Source organism: Coenobita brevimanus, chromosome 13 (genome assembly GCF_032717465.1).
Source record: "Coenobita brevimanus isolate Jiangsu-jjx chromosome 13, ASM3271746v2, whole genome shotgun sequence".
NCBI lineage: Eukaryota > Metazoa > Arthropoda > Malacostraca > Decapoda > Coenobitidae > Coenobita > Coenobita brevimanus.
Window position 1 is genome coordinate 48,881,929 of NC_136966.1, and position 27,906 is coordinate 48,909,834.

A 27,906-nucleotide genomic window follows, 5' to 3' on the forward strand; every position below is an offset into this window, starting at 1 on the left:
ATTCACTAATCACAAATATTGCACAAGATGGAGTTATTTCCCACACTCTCTGTGTGGCCACTTTCCCTATGCCTTGACAGTACCACCACCAGCCCTATATTTCATCACTTTTGTTTTATCCACATCTGCTTTCAAACCTTGTTTATCTGGTCCAAAATTTTTATTCCTCTATAGTTTACTCTTTCCAGGGCATCACGCCTTGTATGCATTTACAGTCACACTCATCAGTAAGCCATCTGGGACAACAGACTCATATGTAATCATATTTATCAAATCATTAACTAATCCCACTCCTGTACCTCCTGAGGCCTAGACACACCTGCCTCCTTTTCCAACTACATCCTGTCTATTTCCTTGCTCACAGTAGCAACATCAATCAAAGGCCAAGGGTCAAACACTGGATCTCCTGACAGACCATCACTGTTTTCAGTAACCATTTATAGTGCTCTTTCCTGTTGTCTTTAATAGCTTCACTGTCCACTATTACATTTCCCTCATCATTCTTCACATAATGCTCACCTAGGATATCCATGTTTTTCTCCTCATCAGATTTGCCACCTTAAATACCATATTCTTCCTTTCAGTACTATTTAAGTTATCCATTAAAAGTCTCTGATACTCAAATATTGCCATGTATATCTCATTTCTAGCCTTATGCTTGGCAGCCAAGTATTCCTTTCTTTTACCACCCCTTTTCCATTCCGGGAAAAGCCTTCTATTCTCCTTAACTGTGGCTTCTGCACCCTCATCCCACCACCATGGTGCTTTGTGTCTTGGAGGGCCCCTTGTCGATCCACACACTGAGTAAGTAACTCTCAGGAGATTGTTCTTGACAGCACTGTACCGTTCATTAACACTTCTGTCAATGGCTTCCTATTCAGCTGCAACTCCATTCATCTAGCAGTAGATGGCATCCCTCACTGCTTGGTTCATCAACTGATATATTCTCCTTAAGCACCATGTCACATATCAGTAAATTGTGTTGTTGCACACACCCTTCACTCCTTATGAATTTAGCATCCTTCACCAACCTCCTATCAGCCCTTCTGACCAGGGAATAGTCAATCTTGCTTCTAGTTCCCCCAGACTCATATGTAATAACCAACTCTCTTGTTTCCTAAAATGTATGTTGCACACAGTCACACTCATTGCCTCCTGAAATTAAAGTATGTTTTCCCCTTCCATATTCTTCATACCATGTGCCCATCCCCCATGTACCCCTTCATGTCCTTGAGCTGCTTCACCCATATGACCATGTAAGTCCTCTCCCAAACCATACCACTTACCACACATATCAAGTCATCCCAGAATCTGTCTTTTTCTACATCATCCAAGCCATCCTGTAGAACATACACGGATACTGTATATACCCAGCAGTATTTTCACTGCTATACAGTAATCCTTTCATTTACTTTCGTAACATTCATGACACATTCCACCCATTTCTCCTCAACCAGCACACCCACATCAACATATCCATCATCACCTTCCATGGAGCATTTTGCTCTAAGCCTTTTTCTGTTTTTTTTTGCCATGGGGGATGTAACTGGAACTAAGAATGTGCTCCCAGTAACAGAGACAAATACAGAACAGATGTCTGTCCTTGACCCCTTAAGAATGAGGTGCATCCCAAACCATATGTTTCAGTGCACTAACACCATATTATATTGAACAACCTTCTGTCTCTAACAAGGATAGTCTGAGGAGTTTGTGAGTGGGGAGGGAGATAACCTCAATTTTGACCATCTGGCTCCATGTTACTGTCATATTTAACCAACTAATGAGGATTATAAAATTGACATAAAATTTAAATTGTGCTTTTGGACATTTACCTCATATTCTAAGGAATGAAAGGAAACTAAAATGTTACAAAAATCAAACCTTTAATTTCTTCAGCTGTTGACTTTGGGATGGCATGTTTCAGGCTTTCACCTATTGATTTTTAGCATTTATTCATATTTATTTTTTTATATAATGCATAGTTTCTTTTAGTATTTCACAAATCTGTCAGTGCTAGTAGTTTTCATATATTCACAAAAAAAAAGTTAATTATTCCCTTAAAGCTGTATAAAGTGCAAAAAATTTCCTAGAGGAGTTGAAGTTAAGCAAAACTGATCATCATTTAACTGAAGGATAAGCAGAAGTTCTTTATTGTCTAACCAATCAGTGCAGATCAGTATGGATTTTTATGTGCTGACTGGATTAAGCTACTGTAGCTATTAGTGTCTTCCCCCCCCCCCCAAAAAAAAAAAAAAAAAGTAACTTGGTTCCATTTTGACCAACTATGTGAACCTTTGACCAACTCTGAGCCAATTATTAGAGTCGTGGTGACCTGCTCCTACCCTTTTCATCCCCCCAGTGGACCATCCCTGGTCACTAAAGTAATGTTGTCATTGTTATTTACTGTAACTCATAGACATTACAGCTTTCGAACTACCACAAACTTGAACTGTAACAGATCTCCACCTCACCATTGGTAAACAGCTTTGTAACATCATATTTTGGATGGTTCATCCTTTGTCATTCATTATTAGGTTGACTTCATTTTGCATCATCGTTGTAATGTATCCCAAATCCCAACACACAAGAACCCCTGTTCAGTTGTGAGGATTCAAGATCCATAAAATTTACTTAGCATGTTTTGGAGTTGCTTAGTAAATTCTGGCAGTGAGAAACAAGAGGGAGAACACCTTTGAGAGCCACACCCTTCCATGCAATATTGTGAAGTCTATCTATCTATCTATTGCCAGACGCCTCAATCCTGTTGGGGGTGGCCACAAACAAATCGCCTACACATCGCCCTGTTCCCCGCCATTTCACTGCCCTGCTCCCAACTCACACCCTCCTCTCTCATATACCTCTCCACCCCATCCCTCCATCTCATCCTCGGCCTCCCCCTCCCTCTTCCCCCCTCCACCTCACTCACATACACTCTCTTCGTCAGTCTTTCACCCTCCATCCTCTCCACATGGCCAAACCACCTCAGTGTGTTCCTCATAATGCTTCCTATCACATCCACATCCACACCACAATGCTCCTTTATATCCTCATTCGTCAGCCTGTCTCTCCATGTGACTTCACAGGCTCCTCTTAAATAACTCATTTCCACTGCTCTCACTCTTGACTTGTGTCCTTCCAACAACGTCCAAGCTTCACTGTCAGACGTTAGAGTTGGCATCACAGTACTGTCATGTAGTAACTTTTTCACTTCCATGCTCACTTCCCTGTTTCTTATCACTGCTTCCAGGGAACCAGCAACCTTTCTTCCCTGCTGTACCCTTTCAAGCACTTCACCCTCCAAACCTCCATCCTTACTCATCACACTACCCAAGTACATAAACGTACTCACATTTTCCAATTCCTCACCATCCAACCTCGCTGTACGTTCACTGACTTCACCTCTCTCAAAGACCATCACTTTACTCTTCCCTACATTCACCTTTAGATTCCGTTTCTTACACACTCTCTCAAACTCATCCACCAAGCCTTGTAGCTCCCCTTCGTCTTCACTCAACAACACAGTATCATCTGCAAACAACAGTACAGGGAGTTTCCAAACACTATCCTCTCTTACCAGGGCCACTCCAACATCCACTACCCTACCTTGTACCTCTTTTATTACCCCATCCATGTACAGATTGAACAACCATGGAGACATGACACATCCCTGTTTTAACCCAACCTCCAAAGAGAAAAATTCACTTAGTTCACCATCCACACACACTGCAACCTTAGCACCATCATACATACTCTTCACAGCATTCAACAACTTCCCATCTACTCCGTATATTCTTAATACTTTCCACAATCCTTGTCTATCCACCCTGTCATATGCTTTCTCCAAATCCATGAAAGCCGCATACAACTTCTTTCCCTTCTCTAGAAACTTTTCCACTAAAGATCTAAGAATGAATATCTGATCTACACAACCTCTTCCCTTCCTAAAGCCTCCCTGTTCTTCTCCAACTAATTCCTCTGTTCTTTCTCTAACTCTGTCAATAAGTATCCTACCATACACTTTTTCTATTATACTAAGAAGACAAATGCCCCTATGATTACCACACACTTCTTTTTCCCCTTTTCCTTTGTACAAGGGAATAATTATACCTAACTTCCAATCCTCCGGGACTCTACCTTCCTCCCAGGCCAGTCTGCACATCTTCCACATCCATTCTACTACTATCTCTCCCCCATGCTTCAGCATTTAACCACACACTCCATCAATTCCTGGGGCTTTCCCCAATTTAACTTTCTTCATTGCTTCCACACCTTCTATCCTACTGATTTCTTCCTGTCGTCTCACCTCCCTCCTTCTCCCAGCCATTCCCCAGCCACTTATACTCACATTACTTCCATCCTGTATGTTCAACAATTCCTTAAAGTGTTCTCTCCATCTGCTCACTTTTTCTCCCTTCTCCACTAGTAATCTACCATTTTTATCTTTCACTCCCCTGCTAACCTCACTTCCACCCTGTCTTACTCTCTTCACCTCTTTCCAGAACATTTTCTTACAGTCCCTCCACTTTACACTCAAATTCCTTCCAAATTCCTCATCCACTCTCTTCTTACTCTCTCTTACTAATCTTTTCACCTGTCTCTTTCTTTCTACATATAACTCTCTCTTCCACCTCTCAACTTCTTCCACGCCTCTGTTTCTCATCCATTCATTGTATGCTTTCTTCTTTTGTGCCGCAGCCTGTCTCACCTCTTCAGTCCACCATGCTGTTCCTTGCACCCCCCTCCGTCTTCTCTTCCTCCCACACACCACATCACATGCTGCACATATTTCTTCTGTAAATATCCTGCATACATCTTCCACGTCCCCCATCTGCTCCAATTCATATTTGCCCAATTGTTCCTCCACTTCTCTCTTATACTCTGCCTTTTTCTCATCCTCTTGTAACCTTTCCACTCTCCTTACAACTACTCCTTCCTCTCGTCTTTCCTTTCTCCTATTCCTCCATCTTACTTGGATCCTAATTCTGGCCACCACCAAGTAGTGGTCAGAAAGTCCACTCCCCCAACCTCTATAAGCTCTTGCATCCATTACACATCTTCGCATCCTTTCATCCACAAACACATAATCAATCATTGCCTTCCTTTCATTCAGTTCACCACCCACCCTTCTCATCACTCGCCATGTGTACCTGTGGATCATTTTATGCCTGAAGAGGGTATTTGCTATCACCAACCCCCTCCCAGCACAAATGTCCACTAACGCACTGCCATTCTCATCTATCTCAGCAGGCACACCCCACTCACCAACTATTCCATCCACCTTCACATTCCCTACTTTACCATTCATATCACCCATCAAAAACACTCTCTCATTCCTTCCAAACTTTTCCATGCACACTTCCACATTTGTCCAGAACTCTTCTCTCACTCTGCTAGCATGATCTTGCGTTGGCGCATACACGTACACAATCGCCCACATTTGTATTCCAACTTTCAACTTTACCCACGCAATCCTTGACCCAACTGATCCATATTGTCTTATGCTCTTCTTCCATCTTTTACTCACAACTATACATACTCTCCTTCCTTTGCCCTCTCATTCTCACCTACTCCTGCACACATACCCCATCCATACTCCCATTCTCTCACACTTTCTCCTCTCCATTTTGTTTCAGTTATTCCACATACATCCACTTTCGCACCCTCAAGCACCTGGACAATCTCTCTCTCTTTCACCTCATCATTCGCTTCTCTTACATTCCATGTAGCCATTACCAAGTCCTTTGTCTGGTCCTGGGTCGTCATCGTTAGGTCAGTCCTTGTCCGAGGCTTCTTGTTTGTTATTTTAGTTAGTTGTTTTCTGGGAAGGGGCACTAACCCTCTCCACTTTGGGGGGTATTGTGCAAAATTTCATGTTCCTGGGTTAAAAACCATAAGTGTGGATAATGGCTTTGGCTCTTACCCCAGGGGGCCACCCCTCTCCACTTTGGGGGGTAACTTTTGTAGTAGTTGAGGGTGCCCACCATCAGCTCACTTAATGTCATGCTGCTTTCAGGTTACTCTACACTGAGTGACAAGCTAAATGGTTCTTTGTAACCCAACAAACTACTAATTATGTTCGGTGATTATCATATAACTAAATGACACTTGTTGGTCTAGTCGGTTACAGCACTCCAGTTGGATAGAGCCCATACGGATTTACATGTTAGAGAAAGTTGGGATTTATTGCTCACATGATGACACTCAGGCACTAGTGAGGCTGATTGTTCATGCCTTAAGTGTCAGGACTGGTAACCTAGCCCTAAATCTCCATCCCCCTAAAAAAAAAAAAAAAAAAAAAAAAAAAAAAAGGGATGATAGATGACAGAATAAAGGAATTTTGTAGTCAAAATGTTTTTTTTAAACAACTGACAGAGAAGCATTAGTAGCACTGACAATTAATTCAGCATTTTTTATGGATATTTATTAGCATTTTGTGTGTTCCATTTTTGAATGTTTACTATTATCCACATGTTTATTGAGCAAGATTATTCCCCGTCCATCACTGAATGTGTAAATAAATAGACCAGGTAAAAGGTATCCACAACACCAACAGGTGACTGAATTCTTCCTGTATACAGATTTCAGTGCCTTGGAAATGTTCCCTAAATTATCTAATGCAGCATTTTACCATAACATTACAGATAGCTATGTATTTACCAAACAGTAATAGCAGCATTGTGGTAGGTGGGGGCGCTCACCATCCACTCACTCGATGTAGTGCTGCTGTCTGGTGTTTGCCCTTTCCTATCCTCCATCCTTCTTTCCTTCCATCCTCTTCTGTCTTCCTTTCCTTCATTCTTTCCTTGTCCTTCTGCCTTCGTGTAACTTTACACTCCCTTTTCTGTCTTTCTTTCCTTCATTCTTTCCTCTTCTTTCTGCCTGTGGGTGACTCTACACTGATTGACAAGCCAAATGCTGGATGGTAACCATATAACCAAATTTTGGCACCTACTGGTTTAATGGGTAATTATTGTGCTCCAGTCGGATTGAGCCGGTGAAGGATTATATCCAAGTGGTGGTTGGGGTTGATTGCTCATGTAATGTTACTCAGGGATGAGTGAGGCTGGTCAATCTCACCTTAAATGTCGGAACCATCTGTAAAGGACCAAACTGAAACTTAACAAATTAATCACCAGTCTGGCCGGGATTCAATCCTGGGCCCACACGCGTAATACATGCACATGTTACCACTGAGCTAAAGAGAGGATCCCCACATTGCCTCTAAGCAACGCGGGTATTTATACACCCCATTACATCACTCTTTTCTTCCCCTAGTGATTAATTTGGTCAGTTTCGAACACACGTGGTAGCATAGCGCACTGGAGGCCACCATTAGAGGGAGCCCACGAACCACACAGACAGCTCACCCCCGGGATGTAAGGTTTAAGATACTTTCAACATCATGGCCCTCTAAGCCCCACCTCACATCCCACACCACTGCCAACCAATGTAAAGGACCGAACTGAAACTTGACAAATTAATCACCGGTCTGGTCGGGGTTCGATCCTGGGCCCTTGCACTTAATACGCACGCACGTTACCACTGAGCCAAAGAGAGGATCCCCACATTGCCTCTAAGCAATGCGGGGTTTTATACATCCCATTACTCAGCTACCTAGCCCCAGGCTCCTATGCTCCTCATGGGGCAGTGTAGGATTGGATGATGGATGGATGGATAGATAATGACAGCATGCTTTAAAATTATATCAGAGGAATAGACATAGGTCAAAAGAGGAAAAATGGGAGACTGCACACCATGCCCTTTATTTCTGATAGAGGGTGTCTCACACTTACTGTGCTCATGCAGGTGAGAAAAGTTGTAATGTATACAGTACAATATGTTAACATTAGACTCTCATAATTATTACATCCATGTCCCTCCTTAGCAATGTTACTGAATCAATGTCAGTATTTAATTTCCTTCTGCCTTCATTAATGCCATATATCACTGCAGTCATCAGGTTTCCTTCCACACCATTCATATGCTGTACATTCGTGGCACATAGTCCTTGACCAGGGTGTAAGGGAAAGTCAATGCCACCACAGGGCTGTAGTGCGTTGGAACACTCTCCCTTACACCCCCTGCAGGGGGTGATTGGGGAAGGAGGCAGGAGGTGTAAGGGAACGTGTTCCGATGCACTGCAGCCCTGTGGTGGCACTGACTTTCCCTTACACCCTGGTCAAGGCCTATGTGCCACGACTGTACCTTCCAAGGTCAGTATTTAATTTCCTTCTGCCTTCATTCATACCATATTTCACAGCAGTCAGCAGGTTTCCTTCCACACCATTCATATGCTGTACTTGCCAGAGTTACTGCATGTACACATTTTAGTATCCTTTTGTCGAATCCATTGGACTCTCAAGGGGACATAATTGTTACATCCATGTCCCTCCCCAACAATGTTACTAAACCAATGTCAGTATTTAATTTCCATCTACCTTCATTCATACCATATTTCACAGCAGTTAGCAGGTTTCCTTCCACACTATTCATATGCTGTACCTTCCAGAGTTACTGCATGTACACATTGCAGTATCCTTTTGTCAGATCTGTATTGGAAAGTACCAGTATGTGTTGTCAATATGGTGTCCAGTGTGATGCTTAGATATTTATTTATTTATTTATTTTTTTTTTTCAGCTTTGTACAAGTCCATCCCTGGAAAGTGGTTCAGGTGATGTATTCAGTGAGATAGAGATGGAATACACAGAACTTACCACCTGGTTGCAACATACCTCCAACTGGTTGGACACCTTACATGACCCTGCTACTCATGGCAACATCAATTATGAGGTCAGCATTTAATCCACCTTCTCAGCTATTTATAAGGTTGATGGTGAGGGGGGTGGTGGACTTTGCCAGGAAGATGGATGGATATGGTAAATGAGTGGGTGAGAAAGCGAGGTATGGAAATCTGTGAGACAAGGGAATTGACAGATCATGTTGGCTAATGAACCATGTATGGAGAAGCACATGTCAAGGCTTTTGGCACCCTTTTTTGTAGAATGATCTTTATCTGGCAGTTGTATGTGAAGTGCATCTCTAAAACCAATTACAAAAATTTAAGTGCTGATGATTGCATTAGTAAGGTAGAGCCAGGATTCAGTGTGCTTGAACAGAATGTGAAAGACTGTGTGGCCCATTTAACTGGGCATACTGTTAATAGTTCTTTTTTCTGTTTTCTCTTTTATTGTTTTTGGAGTCTGCATTATCTGAAGTAGGAAAAGGGGGCAGGATGATGGAGAATAAGGATGGTGATAATTGTAAGATCATTATTTGTGTGATTTTAAATTTGTTATGGTGTGTTTGTGGCATGACTGGTGACTTATGAGAACCCATATTACTTCTTAACTTAATTGGTATTTAGTTTGTCATCTGTTATAATTCATTAATAGTTATGTAATTTAGTTCTTGATAAGTTTTATGTTTTACTTTCAGAGATTCAGAGCACTTGCCTCAGAAGTTGAAGAAAAGAGAGTGATTTATGAGAAGCTGCAGGGTCTAGTGGCATCAAAGTCATCTATGATCTCCATCACTACTGACTCATGGCAGACCATAACTGCATCTTGGAATAAGGTAACTTCATACTGTTGTCTACTTTTGCGGATACAACATTTCCATTTAAAAAAAAAAAAAAAAAAAAAAAAAAAAGGAAAAAAAAAAGGGAAATATTAATAATTTCGTCTTCAGGGCATAAGGGCCTCAGAGTAGGCTACCACAGTGTAAAACATTAAGGATAGGGAACAGGCCTGTCTCCTTAGTAAATTATGTAATAAAAAATATCTTGAGTATGTGAACCCATTTGTAGAAGGTGAGGTCATTGCTCCAACTTGTGTGTTCTGTCACTGGACCATTAAATGTGTCTCATACTGTACATCAAAGCACTCTCACCAATATTGATAGTCAAGGTAAAGCAGAATTTGTAGGTGCATCCACATAACATCTTGGACTGTGGTAGCCTAGCCTTGGGCTCCTGCACCCAAGGAGTAATGATTTTCCTTTTTTTTTAACACTCATTAACGCATTCAGTCTAATTTACTTTTAATTTAATTCATGCTATCTCCAGGTGGTTTTATTCAGCAGAAGATAAACCTTTTGAATTAAAAGGGATAGAAATAGCAATGATAAAGTCCTTCACTAGATCTCCCCCAAACTAAATAAAATTGTCCAGAGGTAGGAAGAACAAACCAGTGTAAAACATAAACATAAATCTGAGACTGGTATGGCATGAGTGTGAAAAGTCAGAGATTGAAAGAAATGGAGACTGGACTGTTGAGAAATGTGTGTGGAGTGAGTAGATGAGATAGGTTAGGAAACAATGTGATTTGCAAATAATATACAGCAAGGAAGTAGACCCTCACTCCAACAGACTAACAGGGCAGAAGCCAAGGTCAGTAAAGCAAAAAGTTAATTAAAGTCAAGGGTACGGTGGTGAATGAATGAATGAATGCCCCTCCCACCTCAGGTGCAAATTCAAGCACATGTTTTAAAATAAATGAGTACAATATCATATTCTAGTGGCTCAGTGGGTTAGAGCGCTCCGCTCTGACCGAAGGGTTGCAGGATTGAATCCACCCAAGGGTCATTGGTAGGCATCAGGAAGGCCATCCGGTCATAAAATGCTACACGCTCCAGTCCAAAAGTCCTCTACCCAGGGGCAGTGCCTCAGCCCTTCAGGGATACCAGGCGTAAAACCAAATTAATATTTTTTTATATTTTTTTAATATCATATTCTAGTACAACTAAAAATGCAAACTGTGTCCATTTTACACTGACTTGGCCCATAATTTTGCCTTTTTGCAGCTTCTTTCACATCCTTGTCATAGCACTTCTTCATGATTAGTACAGTATTCCTATAATCTACTATTACAGCTCAGCAATTATGATGGGAAGTGAGCAGTTTTGGTTTGGAGGGTCCACATAATGTGCCTCATTTATTGACTGTAGTTTGGTATAGTTAACAGTTTGGTGGGCTCAGAGGCATTTGGAAGGGCCACATGATGCACCCACCCCGTTTATTGACTGTTGTTCAATATAGCCAGTGAAAGTTTGGTGGGTTCTGAGGCATTCATTAAACCTGAAATCAATTCTGTTGAGGTTTGTTATAGCAAGGGTCTGCTGTGCGTTGATAATAATGAAGAAGAAACTGCATATAGATGATGTGGTCATGTAGAGAGAATGTTTGCAGATAGGGAATTCCAGTTCCCAAATGTGTTTGAGAATTAATATCCAACTGTGTGGGCATTGGGGAAACAGAAAAGTTGACAAAGGACAAAATTGAGTTTTATAAGTTGAATTAAAGTTAGGTGGGGGTGCCCACTTGGTATTATACTGTAGGGTTAACTTCAAATGACTGTACTAAATGGTAAGCCAAATGGTCTTTTGTAACCATTACTACCACCAGCAGATGACTGCCTGGTGGTTTAGTATGTTAAAGCATTTTAACTGTGATGTGACCAGTAAGGGTTGAAATGTGAGTGGTGGTTAAGGTTTATTGCTCACACAGTATCATGCAGCAGGGAGCAGTTGTTACTCTTACCTTAACTGCTCAGACTAATACCTAAATCTTAGGCATCAGTAATAGATTGGATGGTGAATGGAAGTCATCTTGCATTAGCCAGAATGAGATAGAAATATATCCTTAAGCTGCAGGTTCTAAGAAAGGATACATGATAATGAGTGCCACTAGGGACAGTCTGGCCAACTCCCATTACATATTTTGGACCACTGTAGTTAAGCGTAGGGGTTCCTACACCTCAGAGGAGGTAATGGTGTAGCAGAAGTGATATGATGCTGATGGTGTTGCTTGTGAAATAAGTACAGTAAATGTTTGTAAGGTCTATTTCAGTAGGCACTGGTTTGAGAGCCTCTGCTTCTGTTATAGTTATGTTCCTGTTTATAGATTACAATACTTGCCCTTCAGGACCTATAAATTGCAGTTCATATATGCATAGTAAGGTGGCCTACCAGTGTCCAGAATGTGTTAACAGGCCACCATAATTTATTTGTTAAATTTTGGTTGCCCTTCCTGTCCTCTCCATTGAAGTAACAGAAAATTGAGTTAGAATAACATTGCTGATGAAAGGTGAAGTCAGTGGGGAACTGAGTTAACAAATTGTCAAGTAATGATAATTTTTTGCCTAATTACTTTTTTCTCTGGTAAAGTAGCTTTGGTTTGAATTTAGTTTAGAATTTTGTTCTAGAAACCAGATTTGTGCAGTTTTGTACTGTATTACAGAACAGCCATGCCAGTCATGAATATATAACTAGCTTTACAACATTATTTGAACTGATCTTGAAATCTATCATTAATTAATTGCTTAATTAATTTATTAATTATTTATTTATATATTGTGGCATAGGTTTCACAGCAGATGTCACACTGGACATGGCTGCTGGATGCCTCATTACCAGGTGCCTTGGGACCAATTGGTGAGTGGCTGAGCCGAGCAGAGGCCATGCTTGGTACCGAGGATAAACTGCATGGCAAGAATGATGAGGTAAGAACTTTGTGAAATTTTACAGTATCACTTGATTGTTAGCCAGTAAACTGCAGATTACCATACACTTAAAGATTTATGGTATACAGTTTCAAACTGTGCCTTTAAGTTTTTCTTTCTTCATCACCCTTTCCCCCCATCCTTAAATGAGAAAAAAAATCAAGATAATGGTGAATGATAAATGCATGAAAATATTGCCTGTTTCACTGGGCAAGAGGTTGATATTTCTCATGCTATTTTTGTTTCTTATTTCTGTTTTGTGAATTCTATCTGCTCCATTTATTAGAGGGAAATGTAGTTACAGGCATGATGATTAGTAATAGAATTGTACAGAAGATTATCTTTTTGCAGATTGCTACTTTATTAAGCAAAAAGATTGAGGAACATAAAGCATTCTTTTCTGAGCTGCCATCAATATTGTCGAGTTTTGAGTCCATAAAGAACAGTCCAGATGTTGCAAGCCTCCCACAGCAACAGTTAGAGTATATGGAACTCCGTCTCAAGACAATGGCACCTAGAGCTGCTCAGAGGAAGACCAAGCTTAAGTACCTGGAACACAGAGTAAGTCATACAACATTGCAGATGCTGTCATACCTCAGGCTTTTTTATAACTACAGGCACCACTATCCTAGTGAATACTAATACCACCCTCATTACTTCTCAGTCACCATTTCCTATGCCACTTTCAGCATTAGTCATCATCTCCATCACCATCATGATTGTTTTCACTACTTCATCACTACAGTGCAGTACAATTACAGTGGTGTGATACAGTAGCCTGAGTTGGTCTCTGCCAACCACATGCATTTATTCGTACTATTTTGTACCCTTTCAGCCGAAGGACATCCTTTTTTTTGTGTGTGTGTGGAGGGGGGGGGGTGGCTGCTGGTGAATGATTTTAATCATCTTAAGAGAGATGTCCCCAGGATGAAAAGGTTTTTTTATTTTGGTATAAGAACATCTGAATTATTTAGCTGTCTGGTCAAGTGACAAATAACTGGTCAGATAATGAATATTGTACTTCAGTTATCCAGGGGGATTATCCATCCAAATAATATGATTGGTGTCCTCATCTATCTATATGTTGCCAGATGCCATAATCTCGTAAGGGGTGGCCATTTGACTTTGAGTTATGTGTCTTACGGGGAGGGGCACTAACCCTCCACAAACCCACTTGTTGACACGTAGGGAGCACATATGGTATTGGTTATATGGTTACCACCCAGCATTGTAAATGGTTTCTTGGCTTACAGAAAACCATGTGGCTTGTCACTCAGTGTAAAGCCACCTGTAAAGGAAAGAAAAGCAATAAGAAGTGACAGGAAAGATGGGAGAAATAGGAAGAGAGGAGGGCAGGCACAGAAAAAGAATGATAAAGGCTAAGGGAGAAGTAGGCAGCACTACATCAAGTGAGTGGAGGATGGTTGTCACCACCTACCACTACCAATATCTGTTGCTTTTTGTCTTATTCAAAGACAGTGTTCATCACGTGCATGGGTACCGGTAAGCCTTATGCATTCAATAATCTATACAATGTATGATGTCATATAGTGCCACACAGTTTGTAGCACTGCCCCGTTATAGTTGTTTCAGAATGTTCAGATGCTTTGTCGTGTTATGTAACAGAACCCCATGATACCAGATGCCACATTTACTTATTTATTTATTTATACATTTATTTATTTATTTATTTTTCAAAGCTTCCTGTGGTTGACCACTTTGTTTCTCTTCTTAAATCTGTGTTCTTTTTAAAATCTTTTATTTTTTCTTTTATTTTCAGTACAAAGGTTAAATTAATCTGTGTAGTGGTGAAAATATGACCCCTAAAAAAGGAAAAAAAAAAAATCCTTTCTCCTTCTTCTTAATCCATTATTTTTTGGAATTTTTCAGTAAAAGGAAGGGAGCGTTTGCAGCCCCACCTATTTCTTTCTCTTTAGTTGCCTTGGGATGTGTATAAAGTATCTGTAAGAGATTTTTAATCTGAAACCAACAGACCTTAAATCCATGGGTGTTGTCTGTTCAGAGTTTTTGAAGGACGGTGTCTTTATCACTCATTGTTAGTTACATTGCAGGAAGATGTAATGGGATCTATAAATGCCTGCATTGCCTGTAGGCAAAGTGTGGATGCTCTGTTTGGCTCAATGTTAACATACTCTCATATGTAGCACGTGGACCTGAGGTTGAATCCCGGCCAGACTGGTGAATAATTTGCTAAGTACCTTTATCCCCTGTGGTGGCCTCCAGTGCTGTGCTACCATGTGTATTGAAAACTCACCATATTAATCACCTAGAGGAAAAAAGATAGATGTAATGGGGTCTATAAATGCCCACATTGCCCTTAGGCAAAACAGAGATCCTCTGTTTGGCTGTGACAAGGTGCATGCACTTGGAGTGTGTCGGCCTGAGTTAGAATCCCCGCCAGACAGCTGATTAATTTGTTAAGTTTCATTGCAGTTATTACAATGTGAAAATGGACCACAGAGGCTTTGCAGAAAGTGACAGAGATATTTTTGAAAGACTGTGGCAGGAGGTTAAATATTTGTTTGATTTTGTTTTAGCTACTCATCCCACTCATATGAAAGCTAGAATTTTGAATACAGTAATGAACCTGTGTTTCAAAACTTTAGTCTGTTCACCTATTGTAGCTGCTTGCTATATGTGTTGTAAAATGGGCAGCCTACATGTAGAGGGACTTTACATTCTGGGTGGAGCAGCTGCAGTGTCCACCCAGAGGCCAACCTCCTCATATTTCCCTCCACTCTGCCATGGCCCCTGGTCTGACCCCATTAAGGTGCTGTGTTCCACAAGAGGATACCAGATCCCTACTGTTTATGGTGTATGTATTGTGCTGTACCTGGTGGACAGCCTCACAGAAGCAGTTACTAAGTTGTGGCTAACAGGTCACCTTGGCTAGCCAGACCAGGAATAACCCATTCACTGCATCAGTGTTTGTTTACATGTACGTCTTGTGTGCAGAAGTTTTCAAATATTTGGAAAACAGTATTAGAAAAAAAATAATATCGTCAAAAGACAGAAAGAAATCCCGAGTTCAGTGGTATATAACACAATATACCAAACAAAAATATAACCTCCGAAACAGGTCCGTGAAGTAATAAATATTCCCTGTGCGTTGGTGCCAGGTGAACGATGTGTAATGGATGCACTGTGTCGTCAGTGTCAATCTTGCGATTAGATAAGGTGTAAATCAGCATCTGAACCATCACTGTCATCATCTAACAACATATCACTATCATCACTACACTCATCCAGAAATTTCATCCAGTATTTGCATGGGCTACTGCTAGCAGCGGCATGAAGATTTTGTACCATTACCTTTGTCATTTTGTAGGTAGCTGAGCTGAGCTCTGCTCTTTGTAAAAATGCATAATCTATGCATGGCAATATTCTATAGGGTGCCATGAGTTGCTTGCTGATTTATTTCGTGCCATTTCTGATGGCAGAATTTTTGAAAGCAGGAAATCATGCATGATACAGCCGCAGTCATAGCCATTTGGACCCAAATATCGTATATGATACAGCCGCACTCAATGGGTGAAGCAACAACAACAACAACAACAACTGCATATGTGTTATATGCATGAAATATAAAGGAATTTGCACAGTAAGCACTTTTATGAGAGCACTATATTTATCCTTTGAGACTGAGTAATTACTTTGAAGGTAAATAGATTCACCTTAAAACTAATTCTTTGTGCCAGATGTTGTTCACTTGCAGTTTCTACTCTATGTCTGGGACAGTACACAAATTTTCATTTTTGGTACTTCTTTTTAGTCTTCTGTATACATACAAAAGTTTGCTGTTATACATATTTTAAAAATGTTACATGTCAACAGATGATGCTCAGAGCACTAATGAATGTATTGCATATTGTACTACGGTAGGGGATTTAGCTCATTAACAGTCACCACTCCCATTTTACACTTTTTTTTTTTTTTTTTTTTTTTTACTCTCTCTTTTTGCAGTATTGTTTGGTAGCATTCCTGATTCTTGTTGAAGCAAAACTTAAGACATGGGCTGTGAAGTATGGTAAAGAACAAGAAGTACAACAAATTCTTTCTGAGTACCGAGCCTTTGTTGGAACTCGTAATATATTCCAAGAGTTTGACCGAGCCTTTCATGAGATGCAGCAAGTATCTGAGGCTTACAAGAAGGATACCAGTCTTAGTAAGTAATCAACAAAGTTAGATTTAGTAGATGTTAGCTTAAGATACCATAAAATACAGTATGGCATAGTACACACTCTCCATTCTTTATGCTGTTATTATTATGGTTTGTCTAAAAGCCTCTTGCAGCAGATATTTGCTTCTGTAACACTACCAAAGGTATTCTCATACTGATAGCATATGTCAATAGTGGAAATTTTTTTCTGCTTTAAGGTAAAGCAGAATATGACGGAATTGCCAAATTCCTCCTGGAAATGAACGAAAGGTGGAAGAATGTGTCAGTTGAGCTGCGGTGTATTCAGAGTTTGCTGGAGGAAGTCATCACATACTGGAAAAAGTTCATTGAGCTGACACAACAGGTTGAAGTTTGGCTGGAGCGTGCCTCATCCATGTTAGGAGTCCCAGAACAAGATAAGATGGATTTCTTCCAGGTTAGTGGCATTAGAGACTACTGTGTTTCTGCTGTAAAATTTAGTTAGCTTATACTCTTTGAGAACTGGGCAATATTATTAGAGTAGAAAGGATTAACTTTTTTTTTTTTTTTTTTTTAAATAACAGAATGGAGGAAGGAAAAACAAATGGGGAAAAAAAAATAATCCATACACCAGATTACTGGTGTCCTCTATTCATAAAATATCTGTAACAGTTAGACTTGAAGAGTTGTGGGTTGAAATTTGGAGGAAAACAACTCTGGGGAAGCGAGTTCCAGAGAGATGCAGTTCGGGGAATGAAAGAATTCTGATAGGCAGAAGTTCTGCAATATGGTTGAGTGACATTCCAGTCATGAGCGCTACCAGATGCCCGTGTAGCATGAGGGAAGGCATGGAGAGGTGGCACCATGGACGCAACTTCGTCTGACCTTTTGCCAAAAAAATATCTGTAAAATAATGCAAGGAAGGCAACATTCCTTCCTACTTGCAGGGGAGGTAGTTTATGTGTAATGGCAGAGTTGTTAATGATTCTAACAGCTTTATTCTGAATTTTGTCTAGTTGTCTTAATGCAACCTCTCCACAACCATTCCACAAGGGTGAGCAATATTCAAGCTGAGAGCGCACATGACTTGGGCTTCCTAGTAATGAAAATGCCCCTATAAATTGTTTTCAACTGTTTCACCACTAATGACATTTATAAAGTTGAGTAAAATTTGATGATAACAAGATTTAATTGGAAAAAGTCATCATTGTCATATGGAAAGGTTAAAAAGTGGCCAGATGAAAGTAATAAATGGTACTCTTATATACTTAGCCATTGGAGTTGAATGATAATCTCCCATCTTTCAATGGAATTGTGTGTTGGTATCCAGAATATTATTAAAAGCTGTACAACAGTAATAGGGGTTAATGGAGATAGTGTTTTATTACTCATTGAGTCAAAGCTGTCCTTTCTAAGTTGAACATATTCTGTTGACACTAACTAGGATGAAATATATTCGTCATCATTTTAAAGTAGGTATTGATGATTATACATGTTTGGAATAAAGGTACAGCAGTTGATATTGAAGGGTTTATGAAAATTATCATGAAATAATAAGAAAATTAGTTTCCTGATGTACTGTATTCTTCTGTTTTCTCCAGAGTTACTGGTGAGTTTTCTCCAGAGTTACTGGTGAGCATAAGAAACTTTTTTTTTTTACTAAGTTCTTTCTGGTACAGTAATAGCAGATGTTTGCATGTTTACACCAGGATCTTGGAGAATGGAAGGAGCGTCAGGAGGAAATGAATGAGACTGGCAATTTCTTAGCTGCAACATGCAGACCTGAGGTGGCACAGGAGATACATGATAAACTCTCCTGCATCAACACCAAATGGGAGCAAGTCTTTAAGGTACAGTGTTATTCATATTTCTTTTTCCCATTTCTCTCAGCTCTTTAGATGTGCTGTTGTTGAATTACAGTACTTAGCTTCAATATGTTTCACTCAATGTATCTCTCACCATTAAACTTATCATCTCTTCAGGATGACCCTCATTTTTCTTTGTCCGTGACTGATGCACTTAAGCTGTATATAGTACTGTACTCATATATGTATTTCTGAATCACAGTAAAATGTAAATTGTGCAGTCCAATTTAGCTTTTGTCATATTGGATATTACTGTTCATAGTTAATTACTTACATATGGTAAAAGCCTTTTATCCATTTTATTTAAAAGTTGAACAGGCCTGATAATTGAAGATATAAAGAAATTAATCATTATTGACTGTTCATTCACATGTGAGGTGAGAAGAGCCCTAAGCTTTTGAAAGCTGGCAGCGGAAAGGTTGTATGAGTGCATTCGTTAGCAACGATGTATTTTAAATCATTTTTATTATACGGGTTACAATATCCACTTGGCGATTAGATTGCTCAAATAATATATATATATATATATATATATATATATATATATATATATGTATATACAGTACAGTACCCTCCGTCCAACATGGTAATATTGTCATGCATGGGTCCCGTGTTGGACCGAAAATGTGTTGGACAAACAACAGAGCTTGTGGGGAAAAACGAATTATGTCAGCAGCCCTAGGAAAAGTCACCCTAAATACCTACCATATACATATATATATATTGGTACTACTGTAATTATAATAAATGGTACTGTACTATGAATGATAACTAACCTTTTAGGATAGTGTTGGTGGGCTTGCCAGGAATGGAAGGTGATATCTGAGGCTGTAGGTAGTCTTACTGTGTCCCTGGAGGATGGCTGCTGGCGTCACTAGCGGATAATGGCCGCTGCTTCTCCTCAACCTCCCTCATAAATCCTTTGAAATTCCTCTCCCCTTTCTTCTGCCTCTCGATGAATTCTAGCTTGGTGGCTTGAGGGAGGTGCCGCGACTTCTTGGGGTTCTCAGAAGGCTTCCTAGGCATCATGAGCTGAGTAAAATGCAGTAGCAAGGGCAGAAAATGCAGCAAGAAAAAAGCACCATCCAATGTGAATTGTGCGACTGAGTGGCGCTGTGGCGGGAGAAATTTAAACAAAACATCACATGAGAGCAGAAGCGTTTTTCAATGGGAGACATCACGATCATGTCACGATAGCGGTCGGGGGAGGCTACTTGATCGGAAGTTTTGATTAGCTGTCAGCGTCACGGAAACGTCCAGTATAACCGTGTTGGACGAGGGGTGATCGTGCTAGAGGCGAACTCTGCGGATTTCACCCACTTCTCGAAGCTCCGTCAGTGTTATGCTTACACCCCCATTTTACAGTACTTAAATCGTATTAAAACGTACTAATTTTTTGCTCTCCGTGCTGGATGCAAATCGAGCTGGACAAACGCATGTTGGACACGAGGGTACTGTATATATATATATGTACAGTATATATATATATATATATATATATATATATATATATATATATATATATATACAGTAATCCCTGTACTTTCCGGATGCCCACTTTCCGGACATCCCCACTTACCGGACATTGTGGGCCTGGACCATCAGAACCAAAAAATGGCCAAAAACAGGGAAAAAATCCCAAAAAATTCGAATTTTTTCCCACCCGTAATTTGAAATTGCCGTGCGGTGCCAAACAGCTGCTCACACCATGGCCCCTTCACCCTTTCCTTCCTCCCCCCTCCCCCCTTCCCTGTCAGGGTTGCCGTTTGGTATTTTTCATTACCAAATGGTGGCCAATTTGGTAATAAAAAATTTGTTTGGTAATGAATCAGAATAATGCATTACCAGATGGATTTTTCACATGTATGAGGATACACAGAATGGAGATGGTGGATTGTTTGCTCTCTCTGATTAATTTGCTACCCTACATAGCGTGAAAATAATCAACATGCTGTTAATTATAAGGAGAGTGATTACATGTATTTCCACTTGTATATATAATTAGTGAAGAATTTGGTAATGAAAAGTAAAATTTGGTAATGAAAGTTGAGGAGATTGGTAATGTGGCCTTTGTGATCTGGCAACTCTGTTTCTCCGACATCAACAGTTACTCCCTAACTTCGATTGTGAATAGATGCTTATCGCACTGGAAGCCACACATGCTCGTTTTTTGTGAATAAACAGTGAATATACTGCAATACCTGGCCTCTAGACCACATGGGAATTTACAGTGTTGTACAGTGTTAAGAAATTTGAACTTAGAGTGCAAAGAATCAACTGTGGAGTGCATATTGTTAGTTTAAACTGGCGGTTAGAACTGCAGTGGTGCAGTTAAGAACAATGTGCAGTGTTAAACAATTATAACTCAGTGCAAAGAATTAAGTGCAGCACAACACTGGATTACTGTACGTGCTTCAAGAGCATTTTCAGCACCACCAAAACCTAAGAAAGGCAGCCACAAACGTGATGTAGGTACCCTGGCTGAGGTACAGTCACTTCTAGTTCCTCATTCCTTGGTTCCTTTTCATTTATATCATGCTTTATGTCCATTATTGGTGTGAATAGGGTCTTAAATAGGTTTAAATAGGTGCTATGCATGTCCGGTAGGGAGTTATTTAGGTGGCTTTCAAAGTTAGGCTGGATTAAGGTCCATAAGTACCAGTCCAGGAGGCTGGTGCCCACTATCCAGACAGGACCACTTTCCGGACGTGCCTTTGGCTCTGTTACGTCGGGTTGTGGGGGGATTACTGTATATATATATATATATATATATATATATATATATATAGATATATATATATCTATTGCCAGATGCCATAATCCCGTACGGGGTGGCCATTTGACTCTGAGTTATTTGTTTTACAGGGAGGGGCACTAACCCTCCACCAACCCACTTGACACGTAGGGAGCACGTTTGGTTTGGTTATATGGTTACCACCCAGCATTGTAAATGGTTTCTTGGCTTGCAGGAAACCATTTGGCTTGTCACTCAATGTAAAGCCACCTGTAATGGAAAGAAAAGCAATAAGTAGTGACAGGAAAGATGTGAGAAATAGGAAGAGAGGAGGGCAGGCACAGAAAAAGAATAATAAAGGCTAAGGAAGAAGTGGGCAGCACTACATCAAGTGAGTGGATGATGGTCGCCACCACCTACCACTTTACATATATATATATATATATATATATATATACAGTATATATTATCATCATCATCATCATCATCATCCGGACCTCCTTTGCCACCCAAGGGCAGGGTGAGGAGTAGCAATGTCCAGACAGCCCAGAATTGCCCAATCCAATGGGTCACGCGTCCATTCACTCATCATTCAAGCCCCCGGAATCCTGGCTCTATCGGATACGCCAAAAACATTCACCACGTTCTGTAGCTTCACATACTCGTATCCGACAGAGGCAATCCAGATGCTGCCACGTTAAAAATGGGTGCCAAAAATCCCTGATCATGCACTTCTCCTCACAAAATTCATCCAGCCAGCTCGATCTCCTGTCAGTTCACTACCCTCACCGACTTCCAAACCTCTCTTCCTCACACATTCATCCACCATATCTCTCCACCTTCTCCTTGGCCTACCTCACATCCACCCTCCTTCGAATTCACTCAGATATACCTTCATCACTACTCTATTGTTATCCATTCTCTCCACATGACCATACCATCTCAGTACACTCTCTTCAATTCTGGTGTCTACCGACTTCCTCATTCCGCATCTTTCACGAATCATTATTTCGTATCCTATCCACGCTCTCTACTCCACATGCATTCCTCAGCAGTCCCATGTCCACTGCTCTTACTCTTGACTTTTCATTTTCATGCCACACCATAGTCTCACATCCATATGTTAAAGTTGGCACTAACACTCCTTCATGTAAACCTCGTGCAGCTGCAACACTCAAGCCTCTGTTTCTTATCAAGGCCTTCATTGCACCAACTACTTTTCTTCCTTGTGTCACTCTACTTTCAACTTATTTTGCACATTTTCCTCTCTTTTCTATCATTGTACCCAGGTATTTGAACTCTCTCACCAATTCCAGTCACTCTCTATTCACTGTTACATTGCACTGGGAGACACCTTCTCTCTCAATAACCATCACTTTACTCTTTTCTACATTTACTCTCAAGGAACAACGCTTACAGTCATCAGCAAAATTCTGCACTAGCCTACCAAGTTCTTGTCCGGTACTTGCAAGCAGTACTGCATCATCAGCATACAACAAATCTGAGATATTCCATCCATCACCATTCATTACCAATGCCATCCCTCTCTCCATTACTTGTGTTTTCACTTCTCTTATCACCCCATCCATATATACATTGAACAACCACGGGGACATCACACAACCTTGTCGCACAACCACACTGATTGTGAACCATTCACTCAGATGCCCATTAACCCTGACACATGCTTCACTAACATCATAAAAACTCTTGACGGCACCTAGCAGCTTACCCTCTACACCGTACATGCGCAAAACTTTCCACAATCCTTCTCTGTCCACTTTGTCATATGCTTTTTCCAGATCCATGAATGCCATAAACACCTTCTCACAAGCCTTCTCTACTATGTCTCACAGCAAATATTTGGTCCACACATCCTCTGCCACTCCTAAAGCCACCCTGTTCATCACTCACTAGGACTTCTGATATCTCTCTTACTTTCTCTATAATAATTCTTCCATATACCTTTCCTACCACACTCAGTAAGCTTATGCCACGATAATTCTTGCACTCACTTTGTTCACCTTTATTTTTGTACAGGAGTACAATCACAGCCTTATTCCACTGTGCAGGCACAGTTTCACTCATTCATGCCTTCTTGCCTTACAGTATATTTTTACAGTATCTGTCTATCTATCTATCTTTATATCTGTCTATCTATTGCCAGACGCCTCAATCCCGTTTGGGGTGGCCGCAAACAAAACGCCTCCACGTCACCCTGTCCCCCGCCATTTCACTGCCCTACTCCCAACTCACACCTCCCTCTCTCATATACCTCTCCACCCCATCCCTCCATCTCATCCTCAGCCTCCCCCTCCCTTTTCCCCCCTCCACCTCACTCACATACACTCTCTTCGTCAGTCTTTCACAGTACAGTATATATCTACTGTATCTATCTATTTATCTATCTATCTATTTATCTATCTATCTATCTATATATATATATATATATATATATATATATATATATATATATATATATATATATATATATATATATACAGTATACAGGTATCAGTCAGTATTATTGCCCAAATGGTTACTTTAACCTTTATGATAAAAATTATTTAAATTACGTCATTACTTATGAAACCATTTGAACGGCCAATCAGCAGCCAGCTTTCAAAAGCACAAGGCTCTTCTTTTCTCAGGTGAGAATAAATAAAATATAAATTTTTACTGAATCATTAACTTTTTCTTTTTGGACAGTTCTTCCACACATAAATGTCAAAGTGACACATAAGTGTTACTTCTTACATGCCAGGGTCAAGCATTGGTAAGGGCTGAATGGGCTTTTAATAACCTTAAGTGGTCATATTCACTGAAACTCCAAATGAAGTGCTACCAGGTGAGCTTTAGACAGGAAGTGCAAAGAAAGTCAAAAGAAAAAAATCAGCATAGTGAAAGGATATATTGATGTCTTTGGATGCACATACTTCTGCATATATATATATATATATATATATATATGTATATATATATATTTTCATTGTTGCTCCATCTGTCATTTACAATTTTGCTTCTTTCTCAGTACTTCAGATTTTTGTACAGTAGGTATGAGACTTAACTGTTATCCTCTTCCCCCCTTTCCATTCATAAACCTGCTGTACTGTTGTAAACTTCACAAAGAAAAGTAATATGACTCTGTCTGTAAATAACTTTTGTCTTCAACTTTTAATCAGTGGACTGGAAATCTGGAGACTAACAGTCATTTGAACATTGAAGTGCTCAGAGAAGCAAAAGGGATAATGTTAGGCATCATTTACTGTGTAGCCTACATGGTCACTGTAAGCAAAAAACTTATTGGAAGAGAACAGACATAAGTAGGAGATATGAGCACCACAGTTAAAAGTAAATGTAGACATCAGCAGAACTCATTTTCTGTTGAACAGGATGACAGAGATGATGTGTAATGAAGAGGCAAACAGAAAAAGATGGAGGGATAATATTTGCAGATATGCTGAGCAAGGATTCAATACACTCGCGGCCAGTAGGTCAGAGTAAAGAAAGGTGGAAGACATTTTCATCCTGGAGTGAAGGGAGTCAGATTTTTTATGATAACCTGTATCTTATGTTTAAATTCTAGTGTTTTGCACCTCGTTTGCTGCCTTTTCTCATTATTTTTTTAACTAACATCTTTCATACCATTTCCACGGCACACTTAGGATACATTTGCATTCTTTGACTTTTGCCTGTACTGTAAGTAAGCCATCTTTTATTATCCTCTGAAAAGGAGAAAGAAAATCTAGAGACTGTGAGATAAAAAGAAGATTTTTAGTATGCTTCAGTAGCTGTTAAACAAAATACAGTACGAAAGTTGTCTCACTTGTATATGAGGCTGAACAGGTCCTGAATACTAGAAACAAAGAGGAACAAATGAATGATGAAATGTAGATGTAAGAGTATGTGCACCGATAGACAACAGTATATTTTGTCATGATCCCTGATACTTAATGGTAATACTGTACATGAGCAATAAGATGAAAAGAGGGAAAACAAATGATAAATGAGTGAGCTTGAGGTAACAGAGGAAAATGGGCATCAAATGAGGTCAGTAATTGTGAACACAGGAGAAGAGTAATGGCAGGTTACTTTTCTCAAATATTCTTTTATTGGGATTGGTATCTAGTTGGGACATATGGATCTGAAAATGACTGAGTCCAATCTTATTGATATATAATATGTGGATACAAGAACTTTTACTTTCAACAGCTATCATGCAATACTATGGATTATGTAATATCTGTACATCAAAAGATAAGCCATTCCTGATACTTGAGTTCAAAATTATTTGAGGAATCTGATACATAATTTGTGGATACTAGAACTTTTATGTTAAACAGAGCCTGTCATGCAGTATTGTAGATTATAAAATATCTATTTATCAAAAGCTATGCAATTCCTAGTATTTCAGTTCAGAATTATTTGAAGAATCACTGACAGTTTAAGTGCAGTACCCTGAAAGATGCACCCAAGTATATGTAAGAAATATCAAACCACTAAGAGACATGTAGAGCTATATGGTGTGCAGGAGGACTGCTTGGCTATGGGAGCAGGCTGCGAAGCCTATGCCCAGAGTCGGACACATAAAATATATATACAGTATATATATATATATATATATATATATATATATATATATATATATAATAGTGGGTATTGCTTGTGTGTCATGATACAGCACTGGTATTATAACAGACACTTTAAAGTTGTTAGGAATGTTTAATAAAATCTCACTGAACTTTTGCTACTAATGCTGTGTAGCGCTTTTGCACCATGTATGTTCTAGAAAAGTGAAGTTTAGTTGAAAAAATGGACATGAAAATACTGCTGTAATATATGCCTGAATTTCCTTCCTCCAATTTCATATGTAGGTTCTTAAGTAAGAAATGGCTGAAGTACAATGGTGTACGATACCACACAATGATTGTACCATAGAATTAAGTAGTTTGTTTAAAATAGTCAGTGTTAAGCATGCCAAGGAGTTATTTATGAAAATGGAGTCAGAGTGCCTTGCATCCTACAGTCTTTATTTCAATTAGGCAATGTTTGGCGGAGAGGCCACAGTCACGATGGAGGTAAGTTACGGGGCCAGCTGTGAGTAGTGGCGTGTCCTCCCTTACCCATCTGCCTCAACCTGAACAGTCCTACCTAACATCAGTATAACATATGCCTGTTATAGGTCTCATCAGCTATATTCAGTTCCAGTATCATGTTCAGTCTTTATAATTTTTCAGGAGTTTTATTTTGAAACTAACATTATTTTTTGATTTGCAGTTTGGCATGTACAGAATATATCTATCTATCTATCTATTGCCAGACGCCTCAATTCCGTTTGGGGTGGCCACAAACAAATCGCCTCCAAGTCGCCCTGTCCCCCACCATTTCACTCCCCTGCTCCCAACTCACACCCCCCTCTCTCATAGACCCCTCCACCCCATCCCTCCATCTCATCCTAGGCCTCCCCCTCCCTCTTTCCCCCTCCACCTCACTCACATACACTCTCTTCGCCAGTCTTTCACCCTCCATCCTCTCCAGTAATATTATTTAGAATTATTCAGCAAATAAAGTAGAATTTTCCTATACCAAAATACCATATCTCATGTCAGAAGGCCATAGAGGCACCAGATGGAAGGCATCAAAGGCATTGCCTTGTACTTCCTGCACATAATTGCTGTGGAAGTAAGTGATTTAGTTCAACACACTCATCAGTCAAAGAGAAAGGCACTGTAGCTCCACTGTGCTTATGAAAGGTATATAAGCTATCCCCCAGAGAGTCCAAAAATCTTACATTGACAACACGTGCATAGCGAATCTGTAGTTTAGATCACCATTAAACTAACAAGCGTATTGCAACCTTCTGCAGCATGCAAGTTAATTTTTCTGATAAGCACAGGATGCTCACACTCAGTTTACTGTTTCAGATACAGGAATCCCATTCCTCAGTAATTCACAAAGACAAAAATTCTATGACAAATTGTATCAGAGAAATGAGGGAATTTAAAGCCAGTGCTCATGCATGCATCACCTGAGAAATTTCTCTGATAAGAAATTTCTGCTACAGACAAGGAACACAAGTAAACTACAGTGCATTTGGTACCAAGAGGCAGATATGAAGGAAGGGTCCACGTGCATTAGGTACACTAGTGAATAAAAACAGGGAAAGCTCGGCACAGATCTGTTTTATGGGGAAGCATTTGCACTCACTATATGGCAACAGTGAGTAATATGTGTCGTTAGATTCACATGGTGGGAAATCCAAGGAATGAAGGGTACTTACCTTGAAAAATAATAAGAAAATATAGGGGACTGAGAGAGCACACATGAAGAAGCACATGGTTAGTTAGTGGGACATCAGTATCTGCACCATAGAACTGTATTAGAGTTATGATAGCAGTCCTCCTTCATGTTAGCACCTGAGCCCGGGAAAAGGTTAACAGCCATTGAGAATGCTCCTTACTGGGAGCAGCGGGTATATTGTATCAGATGGAGTCCATGTTTTGGGTTTATTTTTCTAATGAATGTGAAGATATGAAAGAGTTTCTGACCATAAAAAAATGTGAGATACAAGTATTTATATTTTTTCGTACACCACCATATACTGTATGTTGCAAGAGGGTAAAGAGCCTTCACTGTAAAAGAAATGATAA

The 27,906-nt window shown here is 39.9% G+C and overlaps 1 protein-coding gene across 1 annotated transcript in view; it reads left to right on the plus strand.

The window, feature by feature from the left end:
* The window catches only part of LOC145415676 (uncharacterized), a 561,483-nt gene that overhangs the window by 26,724 nt on the left and 506,853 nt on the right, over window positions 1-27,906 (plus strand). The window contains exons 7-13 of the mRNA XM_080284894.1: window positions 8,639-8,791; window positions 9,437-9,574; window positions 12,361-12,498; window positions 12,850-13,059; window positions 16,483-16,684; window positions 16,897-17,114; window positions 18,367-18,507. Coding sequence (XP_080141020.1) covers window positions 8,639-8,791; window positions 9,437-9,574; window positions 12,361-12,498; window positions 12,850-13,059; window positions 16,483-16,684; window positions 16,897-17,114; window positions 18,367-18,507 — 1,200 coding nt within the window. The remainder of the gene's footprint in view (window positions 1-8,638; window positions 8,792-9,436; window positions 9,575-12,360; window positions 12,499-12,849; window positions 13,060-16,482; window positions 16,685-16,896; window positions 17,115-18,366; window positions 18,508-27,906) is intronic.